The sequence below is a fragment of the Penicillium subrubescens genome (assembly GCF_028828155.1).
Source record: "Penicillium subrubescens strain IBT 31985 chromosome Unknown utg000013l_segment0_segment0, whole genome shotgun sequence".
NCBI classification, from domain to species: domain Eukaryota; kingdom Fungi; phylum Ascomycota; class Eurotiomycetes; order Eurotiales; family Aspergillaceae; genus Penicillium; species Penicillium subrubescens.
In genome coordinates this window covers 393628-418810 of record NW_026643163.1, presented here as the reverse complement: position 1 = coordinate 418810, position 25183 = coordinate 393628, and the positions used below count along the sequence as shown (strand labels likewise).

The following is a 25183-nucleotide window of genomic DNA, read 5'->3' as shown; positions in this document are numbered from 1 at the left end:
GCACAAAGATGCACTTCGATGATGGCGTCCATTTCACAAGCTGTGGTGGCGTAATCGTCCTTGGGAAAGACATATTCATCCTTGCATCGGTATTCTCCGGCAAAACAGATTCGCCTTTTACATCCAGGATAATTCCTCGGTACTGCGAAATAGTCGTATGGCACCCATATGTGACTCGGATCGTTCACTCTCGATATGTCCCAATAAACTTTGCCGTCGATTAGACTTAATGTGCTCTCCCACTGCACCTGATCTGTACCATGTTCAAGATCAGTATCGTTTTTGGCCATTTTCACCGACATCCCACTTCCGTCTTCTTTGTTCTGAAATTCTATTGAGACTATTTGGTTAGGTGTCAGCAAATTTATTGGCGTGTTGGTCCCTAGAGTAGTCATGTAATGGATGGCGAAATTGCAATGATTATGAAACATCCACGATCCAGCTGATGCGAGCGTTTCGCTTGGCACAAGTAATAGAAGGCTGAAGACGCTGGGTGAGAGCCACATCATCACTATGAACCGTGAAACCTGTTCAGCGATAGGGTCATAGTGGTACTGGTATACTTTTTATATTCTACGACTCGGGTAATTCTAATGAGGTCAAGAACGGCCGAATGCCTTATTTGCAGCGAACAGATGACTTGGTTGAGTAATGGCGTATGCAGATTTGGTCCGCAAAGCCAGGTGTCCAAATTTGATACTGGCCCTGGGCAAACATTGTCGGATCTGGCGTCTAATCCCGACCGGGAGATTTGGCAAATACGGACCAAGCGGCTCAGAGTTTGACGGGACGCCGAGATTCGTTAAGAACCTTGCTATGGAAGGTGTTAAATTATCGCATCCACGCTCGTAATGAAATGCAAATAGTGTGTAGCAGATGCGAGGTCCTCTTTAGGATATGGAGTCTCTAACTTAGCTATTGCTTACCTTGATTACACTAAGAATATGTCTACTTTCGTGTTCGCAAATTTAGTCTAGATATGTTCCGGACCTCCACAGGTAAAAAAACTAAAAACTGTACGGTCATGTTCTGTCTAAGAATAGCCCCCGCCTCAGGGCTCAAACCACCATGCTGTGCTGTCATTCGCTCATACTCCTCCCACATAACAATACCGCAAGAAACATTGTTGGCTGCGTGAAATAATTGTTCATATGATACTGCCGGGTGATGGAGGATTGGATGATTTCACCTACGCTGACCCTATCGTGGTGGACCACGTAGAGGCTCTATGTATAGTCGTCGTAGGAGTGTCACCCCACCCGGGCGGTGGAATCGGAGTGTTTGTACCGAGCGAGGGAGTCGGCGCGCAGGTCTGAGCGTGAAGACCTGGGGTCAGACTGCTGAGGCCAGCACTCCGAAGGGAGTCAATTGGCCTTGACGGAAGCGTCCCGACTATGGATGGTCAGAGAAATCCGCAGATACACGGGCTCTAGGGAGAAGTGGTAGATGCATACCGTAAGAGTTGAAGTTGTAAAGCCCGCAGACACAGCCATCAATAATCGGTAGCAGACTGACACCAGATTGGAGAACTTGGCCATTCCGGCTGATTGAGAATGCCTGCGATCCGGCGCCCATGGGAACAGTAAAGGCACTTGCTCCGGCTGGCGCATCAAAGACATGGACATTACCGCCAGTATTGACTGTGACAGTGGCGGGTTCAGTGAGAGTTGTGACGATAAAGATCGCGTCTTCCATGGTCTCCCAGCCATCTGGACGGCCGTAGAAGTAATTGCCGCTTCCGTTGTTGGCCGGGATCATGCAGGTATCGGTCATATCGCAGTTGACGCCCCGAGGCGCAGGTCTATACCAATAGACGAGCAAATCCTCAGTGATATAGCTATCAACTGAAGTAGCGCCATCCTTGTATGCGGCAATGAATGGCTTGGCCATGTCCATCCACCCATCGTGAGGCCTATGTATGTTAGGGTGAACAGAGATACAATGCAAGAGGAACGTACATGTCATTTACCCATTTAGATGCGCCATCATCTGCGTGAGAAGAGCTGAGAGGACCAATATAGTGAGACTCGCCGTAGTCATTCCAGGTGACAATTTCAATGAACCGCGGCCCCATGGCGAGGATCCGCTTCCAGCGATCGTACCAGAGCAAGTCGCCCGGGAAGACCCAGTTCTTGCTGTACGGGACCTCGGAGCCAAAATGGGTGAAGAACCAGGGCGAGACCGCTAGACAGGTTAGAAGTACTTCTGGCTGGAGATATGTCCGTGGTCTTACGAGCGATGTAGGCCTTTCCATCGAGGGCCTTGATGTACGCCTCATCGCCCTGCTCAACACTCACGTTACGCCCCGGCTTCGGAGCTTTATTATTGCCATCATTGGGCCACGCCATCCAGTTGAGCAGACCGTCCACACCATCCATGTTGGTGCCCATCTCGGGATGAAAGTTGGGGGCAAAGAAGACGGGCTGACCGGCAGCGGAGCGCATCACGTTGATATCCAGGCCATCGCCAGCGAATGAAGAGACAAAGACCTTGCCGTCGACCTTCAGCTGCGCGGGCAGGCTGGCGTACTGCGCAATCTTCTGGCCCAGCTGGTATCCCTGCTCAGTGTTGTACCAATTGAAGTCGAAGGAAATGAACACCTTCATGCCATTATTGGCCGCAGACTGGTAGGCTAGGTCCAGCTGCCGGTCCGTGTCGGGATCAACACCAATGTTCAGGGCAAAAGCATCAATACCGAGGGATTTGGCACGTTTCATGTCATCGTCGTAATCCGCAACCGAGTTGCGGCTGCTGGTGAGTCCGATCTATGTTGATCGTTAGACATCCTCGACGGTCCGATCGTAGGGTCGAGGAATTACAGTACGATAAAATGTGTGAAGACCAGCCGATCAGTGGATTGCCTGGCCTTGTTGAATGAACCGTGGGAAGCATGAACGAGTAAGGTGAGGGAGCACAATGCTCCCCAAAGGGTATTTAGATGCATCTCAACCAAATGACTGTTGCTTTGTTGGCCCTATGAGCACATCGGGCGTGAATTCTGAATCCGCAACCGTCTTGAATAGTTTCCCTCCGTGGTTTTGCTCGGTCAACACTATATACCCTTAAGTGTCTTTATTTTCGTGCAAGCATGGAGGGATTTCATTGGGCCCCATTTCCGCCCATAGTAGCGTTTTCGCCATTCCCTAGACAGCAAATAGGCAATTCTACAGTAGGCCGCGCCCCACAGCGAACTACGCTTCCCGCATTACGGCACAATCTGGCCCCTGCAGGGACAGGTACCCTAGTAGTTCTAGCAAGGGTTGATACAAAATGCGGCGAACAGTGCTGGTAGACTCGGGAAGAAAACAAACGGCCGATTCAGCATAGGTGAAGCACCTCCACCATTACATGTCTTTGCGCAGTCGTTTACGAAGAGACAGTCGCGTGATATCAGCAAATGGTTTCGGGTGGGAGGAGGATTGCGTATCCAAATTGCAGTGCACATGCACAGGAATCCGTCAGTGCAGGTTCACAAATGACAATGTAATTCATTATTTGTCAAAGGGTGCCCAGTCTCTGGTGTGACTAAACTAAGTCCGGTTGCTATCGTTGAGCGTTCGCCACCGAGCGCCTTCCACTCACCAAGATGGACCTCTACCCGCAGGTGTGATTTCATCCAGCTTTGACTTTCAGGATCACACCTCAAAGAGTTGCTACTCATGGTAATCGTGATACCAGCGAAACGGCGGCAGTGGGGAGAAGCAATGTTGATTTAGAACGAGTAAACCGCGGGAAAACTGGGGTTCCCACCTGGCAGGCAACCCGAGTAAGATAGAGGGAAAAGGAGAGCGCCAGCGATCACGATTAGACGGCGTTCAATTCAGGGGCGCTCATTGCGGCCGGAGAATTTTTCGCTCGACTTCCCATTCGAAATAAAATTTATCCTCATGTGGAAACATATCTATGCGGTGCCAAAGTAAGGAAGTGTGCCGGTTGGTGTAAACTACAATGCTGCATGAGAACTTGTCCCTTGAGGTGGGTTCAAGCACTTCGTGCCGGTATAGCGAATGGCATGACTGGTACGGGGGATGTAATACTACTGATTGCCGTGATGGGGACCAACTACTGTAAGAGCATCGTAAACAAAAGAATGGCGGGAAAATCATAACTATCATGGGGATCTGTCAGGCGGTAAGTTACCGCTTCACTTGACTTGTTATCTGTGCCCTACGCAACGGTCGCAGATACATAGACATCTAAATTTAACTACGAAAAATTCGAATGGTATTATCTGGTCGCTGGGTGGTTTAGCGAAATCAGTAAATGGCTCAGCATAACATTAATCCAAGAATTCAAACGATGAGGGATGGCGCTAAAGACACCACTCCATAAGATGCCGTCGCCATTTTTGGATAATTCCAGATAAAATACAACTGATTGCCGTGACAAATTAAGGTATAAGACGTCAGCCAGTCGCTCATGGTGTAACTTTGTCCATCACGACGTAGCGAATACATCATGCCCAAGTTGTGCGAATTTCGCAGTAAAATATCGCTCGGGTTGTATAGCCCACGGCCGACTCGCTATTGCAGGGTCCGGGATGCATTTGAGATGAGTATTCATGGTCTGTCACCATCGCAGGTCGCCGAGTTGGCGGTTACTACAATGGAAACGAAGAGTGACAACCGCCTATTGCAGGAATGGATCGCTACGAACGGAAGACATTTACCAATCAACGCAGAGAAAAAAGAAGTATCCATTGATCTGGAAGAAGATGGTGTAGAGAGTAAGGGAAGTTTCAACCTAGGTCCCCTGCCCCGCACTCCAAGGATGGAGCCCGTGTATTATAGGAATTCCAGACAGTTAAGGGTTAGGGGCGAAGGACCACCAAATGGAGAACAACTAGGCTCACGGCCTGCAGCTCGCAGTTATGAGAAATCCAGACAGTTAAGGGTTAGGGACGAAGGACCACCAAACGGAGAACAACTGGGCTCACGGCCTGCAGCTCGCAGGTATGAGAAATTCAGACAGTCAGGGACTGAGGACGAAGGACCAGGAACCGGACAACTATTGGACTTACGGCCTGCAGCTAGAGATCCCGAGCAGTATATATACAGAAAGCTTTTCTTGCTCCAGCGCCTCCTGGATGATTATTTGAAGTCATTCAAAAAGAAGAGGCGAAGACTGAGTCGCCGCCAGGACACAGCGTGGCTTATCTGCCTACATGGTATGGTCGCAACTTTGGAATCTTTCAGATCATGCACGGTTTCCGAACATACGCAGACACATTGCTACACTGTTCTGAACGGACTCAACGTACAAACGAATGCAATAATTGAGCGACGAATGAGATGACCCCTGGATTCCCAAGCTAGATGTATCTTTACTCAGAACTTGGATGGAAAGACGAGGGGGAGTGTATCGCAAGTTCAAGGCCTTCAGCGACTTCTTTGCAATGCTCCATATGAGTGCACGTTATACATCTAGCTAAATTCAAACGACCATACATTCCTTCCAACGCAGATTTGGTACTGTACTCAATGAAGAAACTTATGGGGCTGAGATCCTGAGGGAACAATTATTTAGATAGGATATTGACTAGCATGAATCAATCAAAATCAATACAATCAAATACAAAATATCATTGGCACGTGTTACGACACTGTACCAAATATACACCGAACGCACCTGTTTTTGTCTTACGCAATGCTGTCAAAACCGGCCTGCTGGTCATTCTCTGGCGGATGAAAATCCTGGCGGTTGACGAGATGGGACGCGCACTTAACAAAAACTTCCCATCGTAGCTTTGCCTGAGAATCCAGAAAATCGTTGTGGGCCAGCACTTGACATGTGATTTATATCGTGTCGTAACAAGGTAACCATCGTTTCTTTGGATGTCCTCCATGACAGATAATCGGTAATGGTTAGCGGGATCGTACACACTTGGAGAGATGCCGTCCGGGCTTTTCAGCCGATTCTTGTTCATCCACCATAAGAGCGCAATCAGTATGAGAAACAGAAATCCGCCCAACCTGTTCCGACAGTCGCACCAATAGGACTTGATCGAAAACCATGTGATTTTGCGGAGCCGGCCTCATTAGGAATGATTTCTTTCACATTTTGCAGGTGCAAATCCGATCTCGATCCGTATTCGCCAAATTTGGAGTGCGAATGGCGCTAGAGAAGAACTCGTCAGAAATGGAATTGATTCCACTAACCACCTTTTAATTTAGTAGCTCTTATGCCTGGTTCATTTTTAGCCGGTACGGGGGTCAGAAGAGGCCAAGAGCGCGCCGTCGATCTTGTATGTTTGCCACTCTGAAAGAAAATCCGACCTGACCCTGCCCTTCGAACACTGCCCCACGGTTGCATAAAATCCAGGACCTTGACAATGGAAGGTCTCGTGAAATGGCAGTTAGCAGGTGTTTGCGACATTTACAGCAAATGTTCCGACCAGCTTTACCCCTATTCTGTCAAAGCGACAGTATTTTATCAAGGCATGGAGATTGGCGCAGAAGTGGAAAATGAGTCCATTTATTTTGAGAACGAAGAGTGTGGAACGATTGCCGCCTTTATGAGTCAATCATCCCGCACGAGATTCTGTGCAAGTCCTGGGAATTTCATAATAGTGTCTGCCCTTCTCACTGAGGAAGTCGTCAAACTCTTCATCCCCATGCGATACGAAGAATTCGAGTCGGCTAGCAAGCAACAGCAAATTCCACTAGCGAAGAAAAGTATGAAAATTGATTTCAAAACCCGAGACATGACACGATCTTCCAAATTGAGCTGGGGAATCCAAAAACCTCGGTTGCGAATAAAAAAATCGCGCTTTTCAAGAATTTCGGACCAACGAGCGAAACAAGGGGAATATCACGAAATACTCACTCCAATTCGTCGATCAAGAAGGATCGCGAAACGAGGATAATATAGAGAAAGCGACCGACATCAAGAGGCTTAGCGTAGAGAAACAAGTACCAACTCAGTACTATTTTATCCCCAAACAGATCCCCTCCAGGTTTGAACTTTGGACAATTCGATAGGTGATATAGGAACGGGATACTGTAACAGAGAAAATTAAATACTTGAATTGAGCCAGTCTTCGTTCATGGTGAGGGTAATCTCAACGGGGATCAGATCGTACCGTGGCGGCACTGGGCCCTATCTGTCCACTTTCCCCACAAGCTGCTTCCTTCATGTTGACAACGCATTTAGGATCGACCATCGTGATCCTGAATGGTCTAAGCGGCCTCGGAAGATCAACTACGGCATCCAATATGGGTACCACGATGCCCTTTTGAAAGCTGGAAGGGAAATCACATACCTACCGCATCATGTTATTTGAATCGTGTGCCTGCTAGCAAATAACTTCATTCAACTTGGGCCTCTCCGTCAATACGCTAAAGGCAGGTACGGGCGGCCACTGCTTTCTGTTGGGTGGGGCGAGATGATCAGCAATAGACTCTCAATCAGGAGGACGAGCGCTACGGAGTAGTGCACCTGAATTGGCTGATCATGCGCATACGAAGAACAAAACATTTCCTTCTTGACCAGTACGCCCTAAAACGCATCCTGGGTCTCGTTCATTCGAGTCTAATAAAAACAATTGGAGCAACATATGTGCTTTTCAAACGAAGGCAAGGCTCTGTCTCCTTCCTGCTGTATTTCATCGCTCTGATGGTCACCGCGAAGCCATATTTGGCCGGGCTAGCTAGTTTATTTCGGAACTATCTTAGTGAGCTCCCCCACTGGCACCAGCTAACGATACTGCAGATCGACTCGCCAAAGAAGCCGCGCAACCTGGTAAAACCCACCCCTTTCGACCGCTACTATCGAGGGAGAACGCGTTTGTCCGCAGCAGAATCCAAGCCCAGTGGGGACAAGTGTGGAGGACAAGCACCAAAGGTGCTCACCTGCGAAAGATAGACGGTGGCCTACCAGCGCGGTACACGAGAAAGCTCTAGGGAAATCTAGCTAGGAATCGCGCCTACCTGCTGACGCAGCTACGCACGGGTCACAACTGGTTATCCACCTACGCGAAAAAATTCGGCTTCCGGGAGGATGATCTATGTGAATGTGGTGTACAGGAGACTGTCGCCCACGTGCTGATGGAATGCCCGAGGCTCCGAGAGCTGAGGGTAGAACTGAGACGGAAAACTGGGGATACGCTGAGCGGCGTGTCGAGCCTGCTGGGAGGCTCAAACGAAGGTGAGAAAGGTAAACCAGACATCGTCTCGAAGACCAAGACGCTTCGGGCCGTATTGGACTTCGCTGAGGCGTCACAGCGGTTTCGAAGTCGTGCGCCATAAGGGCAGCCTAACAATGGGAGCGGCAATGGGCCACGATAGGCCGTGACGAGGCTCTAAGTTTATGTCAGGAAGTGGATCATTGCAAATGTACACACTCAGATATATAGTCGTTGTATACTGCATATCGCTTTGGCAGTTGGATCCCAGATTAGATGATGTATAGATGTTATGGTGGCAGCCTATTAGGCTGCCACAAACACCACTCTAGGCAGAAGGCAGCTACTGTGACTACAAATAGCTGCGCCTATTCGCATAGTTAGAGAATGATCATCACACTTGTACCTCAATTCAGGGTCTCAACTTTGGCGAGGGGTCAGTGTAAATGAATATTACTACTACTACTACTACTACTACTACTACCACTGTAGACGTCGAATTGTTCAATCCCGCTGGTCAATTCTGCGTGCCATATTTGGCCAATTTCTGAGTGTTGACAACAAGGTTCCAAATATAGATTTTTGAGGGGCCCCAACTATTTACTGGGTTTCCTCCCTGGCGGCTAAGAGCCAGATTCACTTCACAGGTAACGAATATGTGAGGTACATAAATTTCTTCATCGCAATTGAACGTGAATTGGTCGACGAAGACTATTTTTGTAAGTAGAAAATATAACTACTAAATATGCTGACTCTGGAATTACACGTGATAAGACGTCCGGCATATATAGTCTACCAGAAGGTGAAAAGCATTTCGAGAAATTTTAACTCCTCTTGCGGATGCATAAGTACGACCTTGATCTAAATTTGCAGCTACCTGGCGGAGGCGAAGAGAATAAATTATTAGATAAGCATGGACGACACATTGTATGTGCTTTGTTCTGTGCTGCCTTCGTGCCTGTCATATTTCCTCTTATGAGAGAATTTGACAGGTCTCTTGTGCCTCGGGCTTTTGTTGCAATCTCATTGTTCACGGCAACACTGCCTACGGTTGTGCTTTATGCTCAGCGCATTCAAGAACACAGAGGTATGAGTGCACAGATGCTGCGTCAAGTGTCCTTTTCATTCCTTGTCTTGGCAGCTGTAGAACTTTTTGTTGGGATGGTGTGCTCATACTATGGGGCTCCTCCAGGCGACCCACAGACAGGGTTCATTTACATTTTATGTGGATGTTACGTATTTTCGAGTGTTATCTATTTCTTGATCTCACTAGAAGACTGAAAGATATGAACCATCCGTTCCCTCATATATCCTAGCCTTTTCTTTACCTGTCATTTGCGGTGCGTAAGGCTCGTTGGTGACGACGAGGCTCTCAAAACAAGCCTGATGTAGGATATTTGTGGTAGATTCAGCTTCTGCGCTTATATCGGAAGAATTTTCACATTGAAAGTTTTCCATGATTAAGACATATATAAGTAATCGGCTACACTGGTACATCCAACGCTGTAATTGTATGGCAGACTCCTGGAATTGCATTGTGCTCGGCTTACAGAAAAGAATGAATAATTGGCCGATAGATTTGGGCGAGCCTGTGATACGTCTAACTCCGCTTGCCATGGTTCCCCCTTCCAGAGCGCTCCCTTCCTATTTTGATCCTAGGATATGTCAACAGAGTGACAAGCCTATCACGAGAGTTGACAAGATCCATACGGTGATGGCCACTTATAATAGCCTCGCTAGAGCATCCAGTATGGGATGACAGCGCAGCGACTGATACTCTTTGGATGCTAGACAATGAAATGTCGTGAGCCTATAAGTTATTAGCGAGCACATGCCTGTCGGAGATGCCTCAAATTCACTTACCGGCCGCTGCGCCTTGTCGCATCAAAGTAAATATCTGGCGGAGCAAGAATGCTCCCACGAGGCCGACGCATATTTGGTATACTAGGTATACTATTGCCATTGAGTTATTAAAATCCTCCGTAAGGTCGAGATCACCGTCGTCGATTAGGGTAGCAATTGTATTAGATCAAATGATTTTAGCCAGGGACAGGGCAGATCCAATGTATTTATGTGCTGGAAGGTTCTCCACATTCATTCAAGCTTGCTTGGTATTGATTGCACCATGAAACGTGCCCGTCAGAATAAGCTAATGTATCTGTTGCAATAAATTCTTGGACAGATAGTCTCGAGGGTTCAACGAATACCATTCTATGAATTGCTTTTGGTAAAGTGACCCAGTAAATGCGATACTGAATACAGGTGATACGTATTGGAAGCAGCGCTCCTTTGGCCCCGCCAAAATAATAAGACGTTTCGCTCAGCAGTAACATCCGAAAATGAAAAATCTGCTGTTAGGATGGAAGAAAGATCCATCAAGTCGTGACTAGGCCTCGTCTCAATACTCGAGATCATATATGGAAATATTTCAACAAGTTTGATGAGACTGTCCAGGCGACAGGACATCCAAATCTAGGCAAGGCGTCGGTGAGCCATTAGCATATCCACTACGCAGTAATTTCTCACCTCATTTCGACCAGATCAATTATAGGAGTTAAAGGGGTGTGGAGCTTTCAACATACGTCCCGGCAAAACGATCCCTCCCCAGCATAAGGCTCTCCATTTTTGACTAACAAAAGTGAGCATCGCATTTGATATAAATCCGATATCCTGAGCTGAGTGGAAAGGATCAATCCTATATCTTGCGAATTCATTATGAGAACATCAATACAAGAAATGGACGCACAAATTCAGCATCTACGTGCTCAGATATATATCATGCATAACACAGTTGCACTGTTGAATTCTCACCTTGAGCACCTGGAAGGCATAGAAAATTTTTGGATCCGAATGCGGGGGCTCTCCTCTCGTGTCAGTGGAACAAAGTTTGTTCACGCGGGAACAAATTGATGAGTCAACTCATCATACAAGGACGCCTCGAATTGACTTAAAACCCATTCAAGATTTTGTGCTCTGTCGTTTACAGCTTGCTTCAGAATAACACTCAACAGTAGACCCCAATCGACAATACCTGTCGTCGATGGAACACTGACGAGCCTTGTAATATGGGAGATTTATGAGCCATGATGCGACGAGAATGCGTTTTGTGTTTTCTTGGACAATTCCGATTGAGATATAGAAAAGGCTGGAACAATGGGGACGGATCATTCTTGAAGATCTTGATTACAGCCTCCATACGTCTAATTAATTTGAGGGGACTAGCAAGTGACAGAGACAATCAGATTTCATGTAAAGCAGAACGGGGAATGTCTCAATTGTACATTTGCAACCTCCTCGGTCTAGATCCAGGCTCACGCTGTTTACCCTACCATACAAACACTTAATTGGTATATTTTCTATGTGCTTGAGATCTGGATGCGCTCGTCCAAAATATCATCCGTTTTCACGAGCTTTTAAATTCATATCTTTACCGCTCCCACGTGCGATGACATGTCAGCAGAGATTGGCATTGCCGTGGACTGCATGGTCCCTTAATATAAATGCGGCACTGGTATTAACGACAAAGCTTGGGGAATTACTGCCGACAGAACCTGTTGCCGATCCTAACTTGAGAGATTATGCCGGACAAGCTGCGCTTTCGCATGCAGTACAAGCCGGGAAGTTAACAGTCACTGAACCACTGCTTAATGACAATCATTAACTGAGCCGGAGTTTTCTAATTATAGTAGCCTAACTCCACTATCTAACGCTAGGGCAGTGGCAGGTCCGTTCACAACGACAGCTGAATTCAGTCCTGATCATCCAAGTAAATAGAAGCGCACGCCTGTGTCATACACGTCCGGAAAAAGGACGGCTATTAGTGTCTTGGTCTCTGATCACTCTGAATTTGTTCTGCTTGACTCAAAAAATATCTTTTGCATCCCGACCGGAGTATGAAACGGTAGTCATAAGGCTAGTTTAGACAAGTAAGTAGCGCCAAATTGAGACGAGTCGGTGTAACAAGCGCTGCACGTGAAATGAAAGAACCGGCCAGGCACCAAAAGCCTGCGGTAGGGAGAAGAGACCAATGATGAATACTATTTGACCACAACTCTCCCATCACGACTACCTGTGTGATCTGCTCAATACCGTGTCGAGAACACAACGACATCAGGTAGAATTTTTGAATGAATGACTCAACAGTAATTAATCATCACACGCAGACCAACGGGGAGATTTTTCCTTCCCAGATTCCTCGAGAAAAGAATCCACAATTTGTAATTGTGGATTCTGCAGATACGGAGACTTGTCATGGAATTTGAACGGACGATGACCGTTCAACCCAGGATTACAATCCAAATCCAGCGGTAAATTATAGTTCAACAGTTAATTCTACCGATCTGAGTGACGTCGCACGGTCACTAATGGTTGATAGAACTAGTGTAGCCACCTGTCCTATAAGAGGTCAGACAGATACTCAACACTTATCCATTAACCACCTTCATTTTAAAGCTAGTACAATGACTTCATCTGCATCGGCGCATCCTAACACCAAATATTTAAAAATCAATGCCGTACTCAATCCTGCCCGAGATTGGCCCCAGAAACCCACAACGGACCTTGAATGGCCTTCTGGCATGCACAAGCAGCTATCCCATGTCCATACATTCCACAAAACCCAGCGAACTTCTGAAGGAGTCCCATCCTTTTCTGCCCGTGTGGAGCATCGGAACACGCGCCGCTCGCTACGTGACACTTCGTTCTCAGCGTATCGAAAATACTTAGACGAGGAGGTTATGTTCATCACGTATCACCGGCAATATCTCTCCCTTGACTGGGATGAGGTGCTACGTCGTTTTAATCAACGCTTTACAAGTCGACGTCGACCTGGTTTCAAAGGAATTCAATCTGTTTTCTATCGTTACCGAAGGCGACAGATTAAGAACCATCCTTGATCCAGAACAAACAATTTGTGCTGGAAGAAGAGGGGGGCTCTGATACCCGGAAAACCAGGTTATGGCAGCCCAAATTCACGTAGCCCACTCAAGCAACCAAGCTACCGTTTTGCTCAATGTATGTATCGACCAGAGCGTGACGTAGTCAAGGGTCTGTTACTCTGTGACGCGATACTTCAAATGACGCCTTATTGTTGGAAAACAACAATAGACATTCTCCCGATGTTAACTGGTCATATCATTCTACACAACATATGGAACGATCTATCTTTGGTGCCTATTTTTGCCTTTCATCTGTGTGGTAGTGTAAATTTCATGCGGGTTTCTAGGCACAATTAGCACAATGATTCCTTTCCTTTCTTACTCAAGTATCCCCAAACTTCTAAATGATGGATTTGGTGGATTGGAAGGTCAACATTGACCGCAGTCTGATAGCCGCTACGTTGCTTTTGAGCAGCAGCCTAATATCACAAAATTCAAGTCGGGGGTTAGGTTGGGTCATCTTTTAGCCATATCGCTAGGATTGTTGTAAGAACAATACAGCCCAATAAAATTAATTCCCCCTCAAAACAGTACTGAATATGAAGGGATAATGAGGATATCAGGTAGTGAAATTCTCTATCACACCCGTTGACGTTATTCTCTGTCAAACGATCGACCCAGAACACATGGCAAGTACGATGGTTCTACAACATGACACCTTACGGACCATGCCCATTAAGCGTAAGTGTCATGAAACTATGTGACTGTGTTGGTATACTCTCAGTATTTACAGAGAGATACACATGTAAATTTAGCTTTTGACAGTAAGCCGTTGAGCAAATATTTGGGGTGGGGGGACAATTCTACAACAAGGGTATGCAAATGGATATCTGAATATGTGCAATTGAACTCATCTGTCATTAGGATTGAAGTCTTCTAGCAGCCCTAAGAGATAATGATCTTGTACAAGCATTTTTCAATCTTCACGCGGTAGAATTTGGTATCAGCGCTTGGTCTTGGTATGACATGCGAACTTGGCCCTGATCCAGCTTGTTTACAGGGTCCACTTTCGGTTGCGGAGACCAAAAATCCAACATCGAAATTAGGACCTGCCCAAACGAGTTTTGTGAACAGCATTTTCGATGATGTCTCACTGTCATGTTCGTGAGGAGCCCCGTTCTCTGCGAATCACTTTTTCCAAAGACGAATTAGGCGCATTCGGCCCCCACAAAGATTCCCAACTGAAATCAATGAATCAGGTCTGCATTTGTAGATGTCAAAGAGGAGCAGATAGAGAAAGTCGAATTCATCAAACCGAATGATCTTACTATAAAGATCATCCCACTTGCCAGTATTTAGGCCGCGACGGACATCGAGGAAAGTGTAACCTGAAAGAGTATCTGGCACATCCGGCATGGAACAAAGAGCACTCAGCATTGAGTGTTCAAGTGGAATAGGGGCCAAAGCAAGTGCCAGGCTTTCGTTCTTTTCCATAGTGGCTGGATCCGAAAGTACCATCTTGAGCGTGAACGGAGTGCGCGAGGAAAAATGATATCCAATGCGCCGCCGCCCTTGGGATTGCGCCACTTGTGAGAAGCATAAGGAGACCTTTGAAACTCTAACCAAAGATCTTGGTGCCAGGTAGCAAAGAATTAGCTCCCATAACTGTAGAATATAGTGTAAGCGAGATCACAAACCATCCGGGAGGTGCCAAACTCACCTCAGGTGGAAAAATACCCAAACACATTATGCGGAGGCCTGTTGTCAATGCCGCATGAAATGTGACGGCAGTAGATTTGCCTTCCTTTTTGCTGGGTAACTTGAGTCGCCAGAAAATTTTGCGATTTCACTTTTGCAGGGCTCGGCCTAACCTATAAATATTTTGCCCCAGGGATGATAATATTGGGGTCTTGCAAGGCTTTTATGACAGGTAGATCCCACTCAGAGTCACCTGACCGATTTCTCAGTGGATGGAAGCTGCTGTGAATGATACACTACTGAGTCGCTGTCAGAAGTAACCTATCATAGGAGATGCCGGTAGGATGAAGACAGGGAGCAGATTGGCGTTGCTTTTTGCAGTCTCTTCATACTAACGAACCTGCTGAATGGTGCAGGGAAGACTTTTGAGCGCTTCCTGTGGAGGCATGCCAGTCATGTCTAAATTCTATCACCTCGATATCGTGGAATTGTGGGTCCGGTAAATGGCACTACATAAGAATTTGGTGAAAAATACATAAAATATACATTCGCATCTATACCATCGTCTAGTAGTGTCACATTCAAAGCATTCACTCAAGCGTGTTCGTATGAAGAGATGTGGCCGTGCCGTTTCATTCCTTCTGACTTTGATTTGCTTCAGCTTTAATTTAAATCAAGGCCAACCTATACTGTCCCTATTTGATATCTTTTTATTTTTCATGAGTTTATCTCCTTCCTGGAAGACTTTCCAGAGTCAGGATGATGATGATACCCTACGGAATGATGAATTGGGACTTGAGAGTAGCTTTATCAATGTCGAATCATTTTGAGTCAGTACGAGTCAATGATCTTTCTACCTTGTCTAGCACCGCAGTGCAGCTCTTCGTAAAACGATCCAGCGTTGTCTATGCGCAATTCGTTGAACTCATGTCATGACAAGTATTGATGACAATGGTCATATCCATGGGCTAGATCTTCAGATCTTGATTTGTTCCCTTGATATGGCAAGGAACACATGTCTGTGGACTTGGGTAGTATGTTTGGGGGTGGTGTGTGCTTGGGTGGTGTATGTTTGGGTGGTGAATGTTTGTCAAATCTGGGTGGTAGTTCTGCGACAACAACAAAGCTGAAAACTCCCGCGCGCAAGTGATATGTCGTTGCGAATCCTGCCTGCAACTCTTGCAGAGCATATTTCGTGTTGCTGAGCGGACAACCCGCTCGAGGGAATCGGTTGAGTTCCGTCTTTGAATCATTAACACAATGGCAGCGTTGGTCCGAAACGATTTTGGGACACTGTTGTCACATTGCGCCCAAATACATTCAGTGCGGTGTAAAGGGTCGCCAAAGACCCGGCCGAATGAGTATTGAAGGCAATTGAGATCTCGAGTCATTTTGTCCACGGATGAAGGATGAAGAAAGTTGGACGAGTAGAGAGGGAATTGAATGGAAAATAACGGCTATTTGTTTTCACGTGGTTATTGGACCGCGTAACCCGCATTGGAAAATAATCCCGATAAACAATCTTGATAAAGTGAGAGTTGCAAGTAATTTTTCCATTTGTCTTGCTTGGCTGAGAAAATATGTACTTGGTTCGCCCAAAGTGAGTTGGGCGACACAAGATTACCAAGTCTTACAGCCTGTGTAGCCAGATGAACTGTTAAGATCGTATACATGTGACGCGGATAATGCAGAATCTGAGCCGATCAACAAGCTCGATTTTCGAGTCTTTTGAAACCCACACAAAGACTGCTATATTCTTTCCAAAACAATTAGTATATCCCTTTTATTCTAATCAATCAAGATCTACATCCCTGATGAGACTCAATGTTAATAAGGGACTACGAGGACTCTTAGAGAAAATCTGCTGGAAACCGGTTACTGCATCCAAAATTGAAGTGTTGCAGTGATTTACTGATAGTTCTTTTAATCATAAGGAGTCGTGGCTATCATTGTTTGACCATCTGGGGAATTCTCTAAGTTAGGTAAGGTTCAGTTCCAGCCGTGGAGTGTAAGAAACGCCCGTGGCTGGCTGTTGATGGCATTAAAGGGGCGCTGGAGCTCATGAACGGAGTTCCTCGTCATTGAAGCTATCAGAGCTGACACGTGAGGGTTTGCTAGTGATTGTCCGGACCAGGTGTGCTGATCTGTTATAGACTGCGATACTGTAGGAATAGTAGTCAACGATATTCCGTATTCAACATCCAGGCGACGGAGAATAGTCACGAAAGGTTGTTCATTTCCAAAATCTTACTTCGAAAATTTGTCAACATACTGTCAAAATTACTTGATATATTCTTATGCAGCTGGTGAAATAAACTATAAGGACTTGGCTTTACTACTAACCTATCCGACCGGGGATTCGTCTTTCTCGTCACCCCATCACGCTGAAGAGAAACCGCCTTCTACTGTATTCCGAAGCTTCAGCTTTCACAATCTGATTAAATGTCTCATTATGGCACATTTTCTGTCTAAAGTTGCCCGAAAAATGGGCCTACTTGGTGTTCGCATCACGGTGGTGCGCTTTTCTCGCGGCAAAGTACGCATTATCCAGTCGGTCTTTCCATCCGATGATTGGGAAGTGAGTGTAAACAAGCCCATGATAGTGAATTTCGGTGGCTGACGTCTCCAGCAGAGTATTCTCCCTGAGGAAGAACAAGGACCTGCGTTGGAGAAGGATCAATGGTGAGGCTGGATTGACTGTGAGATATAAAGTATAGAAAGGGCACTACAAATCCATCGTTCACCACCCCGTCGGTACCTGAACTACCTGTGATATAAACTCTCAATAGGCCGAATCCTCTTCTCCAATACCATGGACTTGATCACAAGCCTCCAGAATATCCTGACGAGTATCTTTGATCTTGATACCATCCAGCTTACTGTTTGGACCACTTCAATTTCCGAAGTCATTAAATAAAAAATCTACAGTGGGAATTCAAACCAACTGGAGGCAGAAATGCTTGTAATTTTCTCAGCCGTCAAACAACCGCTCTGTGCTTCATTTTCAGGTCTCTTGTTCTTCCTGCTACCAGAGACCGGGTTCAGATATTCGTGGTGGGCACTGCAGACACAAATCGATGTGAACCACGTAAGGCCTTTTGCATGGACCTGAGACGTACCTGCTTGATGGCAAAACGGGATCCCTATCCACGGCCATTCCTCGCGAACTTCAACGTGTCATTACAACATTTTACGTGATGATCGCCAAGCCCACCAAAGTACAAAATAGCAATGTTTTCCGATTACAGCGGTCGACCATGCAAACCAGTAACGTATATAAACCGTAGCAACGGAGTAACCGTGGCGAAATATTGCAGGTACTTCTTACATGAACTGGAAATTATTTTTCACTCTCATAATTCATAAAATCATCTGACGTTCAGTTTACCATCTGCCTTTCACTATGGCCGGATCAGTTACAGAGAAAACCTCAAGAAGTTAGGTTGTTACACCGACGAAGCGTGGACTTTTCTCCTCCATTTTCAAAGCTGAGCAGCCATAGCATAAATCCTGCAGCAATAAAATATAAAGCTTGCTTTATTGGATTGTCTGAAAATCCGCGTCCATTACGTTCACGTTGGTAGTTGGTGGAACTTATTTCTCAAGGCCTGTAAGAGGTCATGTATCAGGCGATGTACTGTGACCGTACGATGTACCTCCATCCCGGAGATATTTTGATACACCAAGTCCAAATATGGTGCTTAACTACCACGAAGGCCTCAACTATTCCCCCAGATAGCTAGATCAGTCTTACATATAGCCGCAGACAGTTTGGAAGAATTTGAATTCGTGATCGCGTTGGTGACCGTCAGCTTCTCCCGCTTGCTCCATCGCAGCTCCAGACAGATAAACTTAAGTTGAATAGATATTTCTTCATACTTGATATCGAATATGCATTCCTCTATATCTCAACCACCAGGTATTCAATTCGGTCAAAATTCTAGCATGTACATGTCTAGAGGTAAAGGAAGAATATAATCCCGTATTTGAGGTCTTTCAGACTGGTATTTCCATGCTTTACCCTAAAATACACCGTCAAATACATATAACTTCATCGTTACTCGCAATTACCTTTTCCAAGTATACATATAGCCTTTTTATACTCTCCGAACAAACCTAATCATCGCAGCAGCTAAGCAGAGCTCGACGATGGTATTGCTTCTCATTGAGCATGGGGCTGAAGTAAATGCTGCTGCAAATAGTGGAAGGACTGCTATAACGGAGGCAGCACTCTTCTAGTGGGTCGAGAATGTCAAGGTCCTCCTCGAGAATAATGCAGACAAAAGTATTCGAGATAATTAAATCCGACAGGCCATTGATCTTGTTCAAGACAAGCACCGAAACAGACGAGAGAACTCGCTTAAGACGGTGGCGCGCTTGGAACGAGGCGGGAATCTTCCTTCCGTTGGCGCTATGAGCGGATGGTCACATCCCTCTCTCCAGTCTCTCAGGGTCGACGGCCGGCAGTGGACGGATGATGTATTTTACATCTCGGAAGTCGTGGGTCATCTTTTGCCTTTTGAACTACGGTCAGGGTAGAGATGGTCAATACAATGCATGTCATGCAGAAAAGCAGTTGATTGCATACTTCATTGATCGTCATGTATTCCTCCCACGCGATGTACTGCCGGACTCAGAACTGGAGACAGAGATTGAGTTAATCGACGATGAGCTTGAGGAGTTCCTATCAACGACTCGAACGGGACGCCAATTTACGTCTTCCAGAAAGAGAAAGAAGGTCCTAGAGAACGAGGTATTTGATGGGGATGAAATGCTCATCGGTAAACATGATCAAATCCGGACATTGAGGTTGGAGCTCGAATCTGTTGAAACAACCCTAAACCGGCTAATCGCTGCCTCCCAAGCCGGGGCGTTTTTACGGTTAGAAAGCCAACTGGAGGTTCTAAATCACCAAAAAGACAGACAGGAGGACTTGATCAGTATGGCTAATGCGCCACCCCCGTCTTCATTAACCGAGGCGGTTATGGTGATCAGCTCGCCTCCTTGCCAGGACTGCATCATGTCCAAAGACAAAGTCAATAGCTTTTTTGGGCTGGCTTTACAATTATTTGCCGCACTTTGATTTATGCTAGCTTTGAATAGGTACACAAAGACAATTACAGACTCGTGAGGAATGCTAAGGTTTCAACCGTATTCGGTACCGCTGAAGGTTTCTTGATGTTTATCATGTGATTGAGAGCTTCTGTTGCTCCGTCCTCACTAAGACACGCTAGCTTTGTTCATACTTTGAAAATTGCTCTATAATCTCTTGCACTGTACTAAACACGTAATGCACACAATTAATCGCAATCTAAAAGAAACCTAACTGACAAGGACAAAAGGAAAGGCGACGTATCAAAAGCTAATAACTGAACAGTACTCTTTGAAGTCTCAGCTTTGTATTTCATCTTCAGCCCTTCGTACATCATCACCGCCGCAAGCCCTCTTTGATTGGCGTCCCCTGCTGGAATCGGTCTTATGCTTTTCAGCCTGGGTGGCTTTTTTTGCTTCAAGGTGCGCTGGGCCTCGATGATATCTTCGTAGCCCATAACTTTAGCATTGCCTACCTTGCGTGCTAGCTTTGATGTTCGACTTCGCTTTTCGTTGTTCTGTGCCAACAGCCGCTCGTTGTCATTGCGAAGAAGTGCACGGTCCGCGAATGCTTTCTCCGCTGCGTGGGCAAGACGGCTGACGAGAAGCTTAGAGTCTTCGTCCCACCCACGAGCTTCTTTTTGCATCTTACGACACAGCGATCTTAGACCGTCAGCCGTGATGGGTGTTTGTTGTGTTTGTAGCAGGTCTGCACTGACAGGGCGATGGGCTACTTTAGCAACATTCCCCTATTGGAGGAACTGGGACTTGGAGGCGGCTGAATATCCTTCAGTACCCGGTCAGGGTTCCAAGGAAATAATCCAGTTTTAGACCAGCCCGCGTTGGTGTTACGGGGTATTACAGCAGAGTTTCGTGCCCGGCTATAAAGGGAAGTGAAATGCTCCAACCGCACAGCATTAGCTCCACCCCGATAGAAGAGCTCTACTTGTTCCCGATAGGCAGTCTTCAGTACTGAACACGCCCACATCACACGGCTGAAGCTTATGCGAAGTATGCGAGGGAACTCGGCAGGGAATGATATTATTTGCAAGACAATATTTCAAGACCTTGAGGGACTCATGCGCAGCAAACCCGTCGCTAATCAAAAGGCGCGGCCGCTTACCAGCACAATCCTTGGTTTGAGGGTGAAAGACATGCTGGATCCAGTACAGGTTGATGGAGCTGTCTGTGTATCCGTTCTTCGAGCAGGCAAATGCCATCCAGGAGTGGGGTAAGTGGTCCAATTACTACGGTGGGTAGAAGCAGGCCAAACAACCAGGGGATTCAGAGACCTACCATCTGCCGACAGGCACTCAACGGCGGTAACCATTTTCCGTTTTACAGCAGCATCAGGATATTTACACTGGAGGTAGGAAATTGATCACTCGCCAATGCCAAAGGAAATATGTCCGACGCATTTTGTCGCTTTCTTCTACGCTCTTGACCATCTTGGCATCTCGAGAGCAGCCTTCCATTGGGTCAGTCCAGTTGCGGTCGCCTGCGAACAATTTTTCGTAGTTGTCATAAGCCGTAGGTGAGAAACCAGCTTTTTTCCTTTAAATTGGTGGGCCATTGAGATACAAATACCTCTCTACTTGTCTAAGCTAGGGTTGTTTTGGCTATTTGTGGCACAGAATGACGAAATGATGCATTCTTAAGCTTTGACCGACAAGTGCCATGAAGCAGGTTATTGCTTCTCAATTGAGAGGGAGAAATGGGGCATTTCACCCGTATCAACTTTTATTTCAAGTTTTGTCCACATGTCGGTGGATGGAGTTTTATCTGATTTCACGAAGAGTCATATATCAGAGATTGACGTCTGTCTACTTCAAGTACCCAACCGATGACCTCCACAATCGAGGTAAAGGTGGGCATTTTTTTTCAGCCTTCCTCAATATATTTCTCTAAAGTGTTCACAGCCAAGCTATTGGATACCTTTAAGTGAGAGGCTTCCTACAGCAGGACACTTCACGATATCTCCCTCCAGATACGTTCATCGGTCATTCGCTGAGAGCCTCATACATGAAGGGCACATTGAACAATACATAATTGTACAATTGTCGCTCAATGAACTGTTGAGATTACGTGGGCCGGTTGGTCAATACGTAATGTGCCTACTTACCTTAACCCCGGAGTAATCGAACCGTCCCCCGTAAGACGGTTTTGACCAGATATTAAATAGCAATCACCTCAGAAGATCCATCTAATTCAAATTTATTCGTTTCACAATGAGTTGCAATGAATAAATTCATCAATTATCAAGGAGAGGGCCTAACTCTGAAATTTGCCTCTATTATCCATCTTCAAATTATCTCCAAATTCACTCATTTGTGAGAAACTGCCTTGTTTAGCTACCTTCAATGGCTGTGTAATTTAAAAAGCAGGTACTGTGTGTAGAACCACGCACAAAGTTTCTGTGTTTCTGTGAAGTAGAGTATTGAATTCAAGACTTATGCAGAACTTATTCTCGCTCGTGACTGAACCTTGGATTTCGGTTCTATTTCATATAGCATCTGTGACATTGGTGGAAAGTATAACAATGTGTTCATTCTATTACCTTTCGATCAAAACTTATCCTGTTCAGAGAGCTTCAAATCCAGAATAAAACATTCCATGATCGTGAGCCCTCGAGCGTGTAGTAAAGGAGTGGTCAAGTGACCTTCCGTGGCTTGTGTGAAGCTATAGTTCATCATTTAGTAAGGAACCAGAGTTTTGCCTTCAGAGTCAGCAAGCCTCTGGGCCAAAAAACAGCCCAAAAATACAAGCCACCATTCCCATTACTTCATGAAGCCAGAGACCCCAATATGCGGCTGAGGTTGTCATAATCCGGTATCTGGTTGGATGCAAGGCCTTTGACGGAGTTCATATACTCGCACAGTGGCTGCAAACCACTGCATAGGTTCACTGTTGCGAGGGAAGACTTCATTGACAAGATTGAATCCCCTGCCATACCATGCACTTGCCACGGAAGCTGCCCGCGAAAGAGAAATACAAGGACGTATCCCAGTGATTCCATATCATCTCTCCACGACAGAGGATCCCCTTGCTGACGGAAGCGGCTTGCAAATACAAGTGAGCTTTTAGCGCCTCCTGGCTGGCAAGGTAACGGTTCCAGGCTCTGAGCAGCCCCGAACCCGATCAGAAGTATGCGCTTGAAAGACAGGTCATAGGCAATTTTTCGCGGTTGCACGTCTCCGTGGATGAAGTTTTTTCTGTGTATAAATTTCAGTGTAGAAATCATCTGCTTTCCAATGTCCGCAATTTCCTCTAGCGAGAAAAAAAGCCCGCTGCTTGCCAGTCGCGGTCTTCCCAGTCGAGCTCGTACAGTTTGGTGAAGAGTAGGGCCCAGCCGCTCCATAACCAGATAATATCGCCATCCGCAGGCGTTTCCTCTCTTGGACCGGCGATGACCGTGCTGATAAACAGATGGGACTCCTTGGCTTGGGCTCAATTGTCGGTATAGCTCGTATTCATGATGGAGGGCACTGCTCTGCGGGCTGAAGAGCCCCGAACCTCGCTCCGTCTTTATTATGACCTTCCCTTGTTGAATAAATCTTATCAGACTCTGATACAGAAGGGAACCGTGGTTGACAAACCTTCATTCTCGACCAGGGGGTCGGTGTCTGCAAGCCCCCTTCGTCTATAATATCCAGATGCCCTCTTTGTGTCGTGGCGTCTTTGCTTCAAGATATCAGCGACGTTGACGTAGAACATGGGCTCTTCGTACCATTTTCAGTGCTCTCGCGTGGCCTTTTGGGTCGTTTGGCATTAGGAGACCTAAGTAGAACGTTCCCGAGCCGAATTCAGATGATCGGGCAGAATCAACGTAGCCTACAAAGGAATGAGAAGAATAGGCAAGAGACCAGTTACGAATTTGTATTTTCGGGTCCAGGTTCTCCTTTAAAAATTCCCGCCGAGGCTGTGTCCTAGCCCCACATGCTACGATTGCGGTCATACGGCGAAAGAATCAACGGTCAAATTTGAAAGGTTTGCTGTGATTCTTGCATTCTATAGTTGCAAACATTTCCAATTTGAAATCATATGAAGATGGTAGACAAATAGCGCGCAGTAGCCACTGAAGAGCTCACTCTCCAAACCCAATTTCTACCGCTAACCGAACTGGGCCAGGAAATAGGTTGCCCCCAATGCCACCAATCTCTGCGGTGGATATAGTGTAGGCATTGTGAACAACCTTTGCATCCTTTGTAATGTATGAGCAGAGACCTTTGTTAAGAGCGGAGCAGATTTGCATGCCCTGGACTTCTAAGTGTGCATGTTGAGCTTGTATTGCAGAAACGTCGAAGCCAGACCAGCCATCATTCTCGGCGGAGCCAAAATCGAACTCCCCCCAAGTAGAGGCATAGCCGCCGTTTTGATCTTTGGGGATCGATGCCGTTTTTGTCATGGCCCAACCACCCTGGGAGTTTGGGGCAAAGGCAACGTATTTCGTTTGCCCGGCCGCGAGCGCGAAAGAACAACAGGCATTGCCATACCACCCGTCCATTTTACCGTCGGGACCTATTTTGTTCCAGATAACCACTTTCCATTCCCCTGGTGTGGAACCCGTAAACTTCGCGACATATTCGTATTTATTTGCTTGTTCGAGCGGAATAATGATGATGTTGCTTCCATAAAGCTTGCCTACATTACCCACATACGTATCGCCGGAGCCACTTGGTTCAGTGGACGCTCCAAAGCCCGATGTGGTATAAGCTTCATCTGATGGGTAAGCCGTCCAGATTGCAGTTGATGAAGGACTAATCAAAGAGGAGGTTTGATGATCCCTATCAATGAGTGGACTTGGACTTCTACCTAGAGCCACTGTTACCATGATTGCAGCCCATATTGATCTCAATAGAACTGCCATCTGGTCATGTACGAACTGCTCCTATAATCAGATAATTCTCCTGTGAATGAAAGAAGCCTGGCAGTTTCTCCGGGGCAGTTGCCTTGATATAATTCAATAAACTGAATAGCAATGTCCTTTTGCATGTAAGCATTACCTTTTTGACTTTTTCGCTTTCTTTTTCTTCCCTTTCCTCTTGTTATTTCTGGAATTCCTACATGGTGTATATTTCTGGACTTCATGAAATTTATCTCCTGGCTGGATTGGGGCATGTGCAATGGTCGCAACCTGCGTTTCTTCTCAAGTGTTTCAACCCGTTTCGTATTTGCAAGGTCCCAATTGTCAGCGTGAAAGGGCTTTTGGCTGGCTTTAAATATCTGTCAGTAATTTTCGGACTCGATCTGTCTATTGATAGAGCAAATAACAATCCGGAAGGCCATGTGGCCGTACGTTGGCCCTGGGTAGGTGATGGGTTCAATCTATCGTCCGGAGGCCGTAGTGGAGAAATCTCAAGGCCCGATCACAGTACGTTAGGTTAACACTTCAGAC

The 25183-nt window shown here is 46.3% G+C and overlaps 4 protein-coding genes across 4 annotated transcripts; 1 reads left to right on the top strand and 3 right to left on the bottom strand.

The window, feature by feature from the left end:
* Positions 1–1189: 1189 nt before the first annotated feature.
* N7473_013228 (glycoside hydrolase family 71 protein) lies at positions 1190–2944 on the bottom strand (the record flags this gene model as incomplete). The annotated part of the gene is made up of 5 exons (XM_057159167.1): positions 1190–1392; positions 1455–1912; positions 1959–2184; positions 2234–2765; positions 2825–2944. 5 exons carry the CDS (start codon positions 2942–2944, stop codon positions 1190–1192), a joined length of 1539 nt encoding a protein of 512 aa, XP_057002217.1.
* Positions 2945–9700: 6756 nt separating this feature from the next.
* Positions 9701–10514, bottom strand: N7473_013227 (uncharacterized protein). Its single transcript, XM_057159166.1, has 3 exons — positions 9986–10514; positions 9833–9932; positions 9701–9777 (listed from the first exon to the last, which is right to left on the bottom strand). The coding sequence occupies exons 1-2, from the start codon at positions 10054–10056 to the stop codon at positions 9845–9847; spliced, it is 159 nt and encodes a 52-aa protein (XP_057002216.1). The 5' UTR covers positions 10057–10514; the 3' UTR covers positions 9701–9777; positions 9833–9844.
* A 6410-nt stretch (positions 10515–16924) lies between these two features.
* Positions 16925–17793, top strand: N7473_013226 (uncharacterized protein). The gene is made up of 2 exons (XM_057159165.1): positions 16925–17275; positions 17330–17793. Exons 1-2 carry the CDS (start codon positions 17150–17152, stop codon positions 17381–17383), a joined length of 180 nt encoding a protein of 59 aa, XP_057002215.1. The 5' UTR covers positions 16925–17149; the 3' UTR covers positions 17384–17793.
* A 6079-nt stretch (positions 17794–23872) lies between these two features.
* N7473_013225 (uncharacterized protein) lies at positions 23873–24619 on the bottom strand (the record flags this gene model as incomplete). Its single annotated transcript, XM_057159164.1, has 1 exon — positions 23873–24619. One exon carries the CDS (start codon positions 24617–24619, stop codon positions 23873–23875), a length of 747 nt encoding a protein of 248 aa, XP_057002214.1.
* Positions 24620–25183: the final 564 nt, after the last annotated feature.

Coding starts and splice junctions, on each gene's coding strand:
- N7473_013227 (XM_057159166.1), bottom strand. CDS start 10,056: ATGCGTCGGCCTCGTGGGAGCATTCTTGCTCCGCCAGATATTTACTTT. Junction 9,933..9,985: donor GCGACAAGGCGCAGCGGCCG/GTAAGTGAATTT, acceptor AATAACTTATAG/GCTCACGACATTTCATTGTC.
- N7473_013226 (XM_057159165.1), top strand. CDS start 17,150: ATGGCACATTTTCTGTCTAAAGTTGCCCGAAAAATGGGCCTACTTGGT. Junction 17,276..17,329: donor TTCCATCCGATGATTGGGAA/GTGAGTGTAAAC, acceptor CGTCTCCAGCAG/AGTATTCTCCCTGAGGAAGA.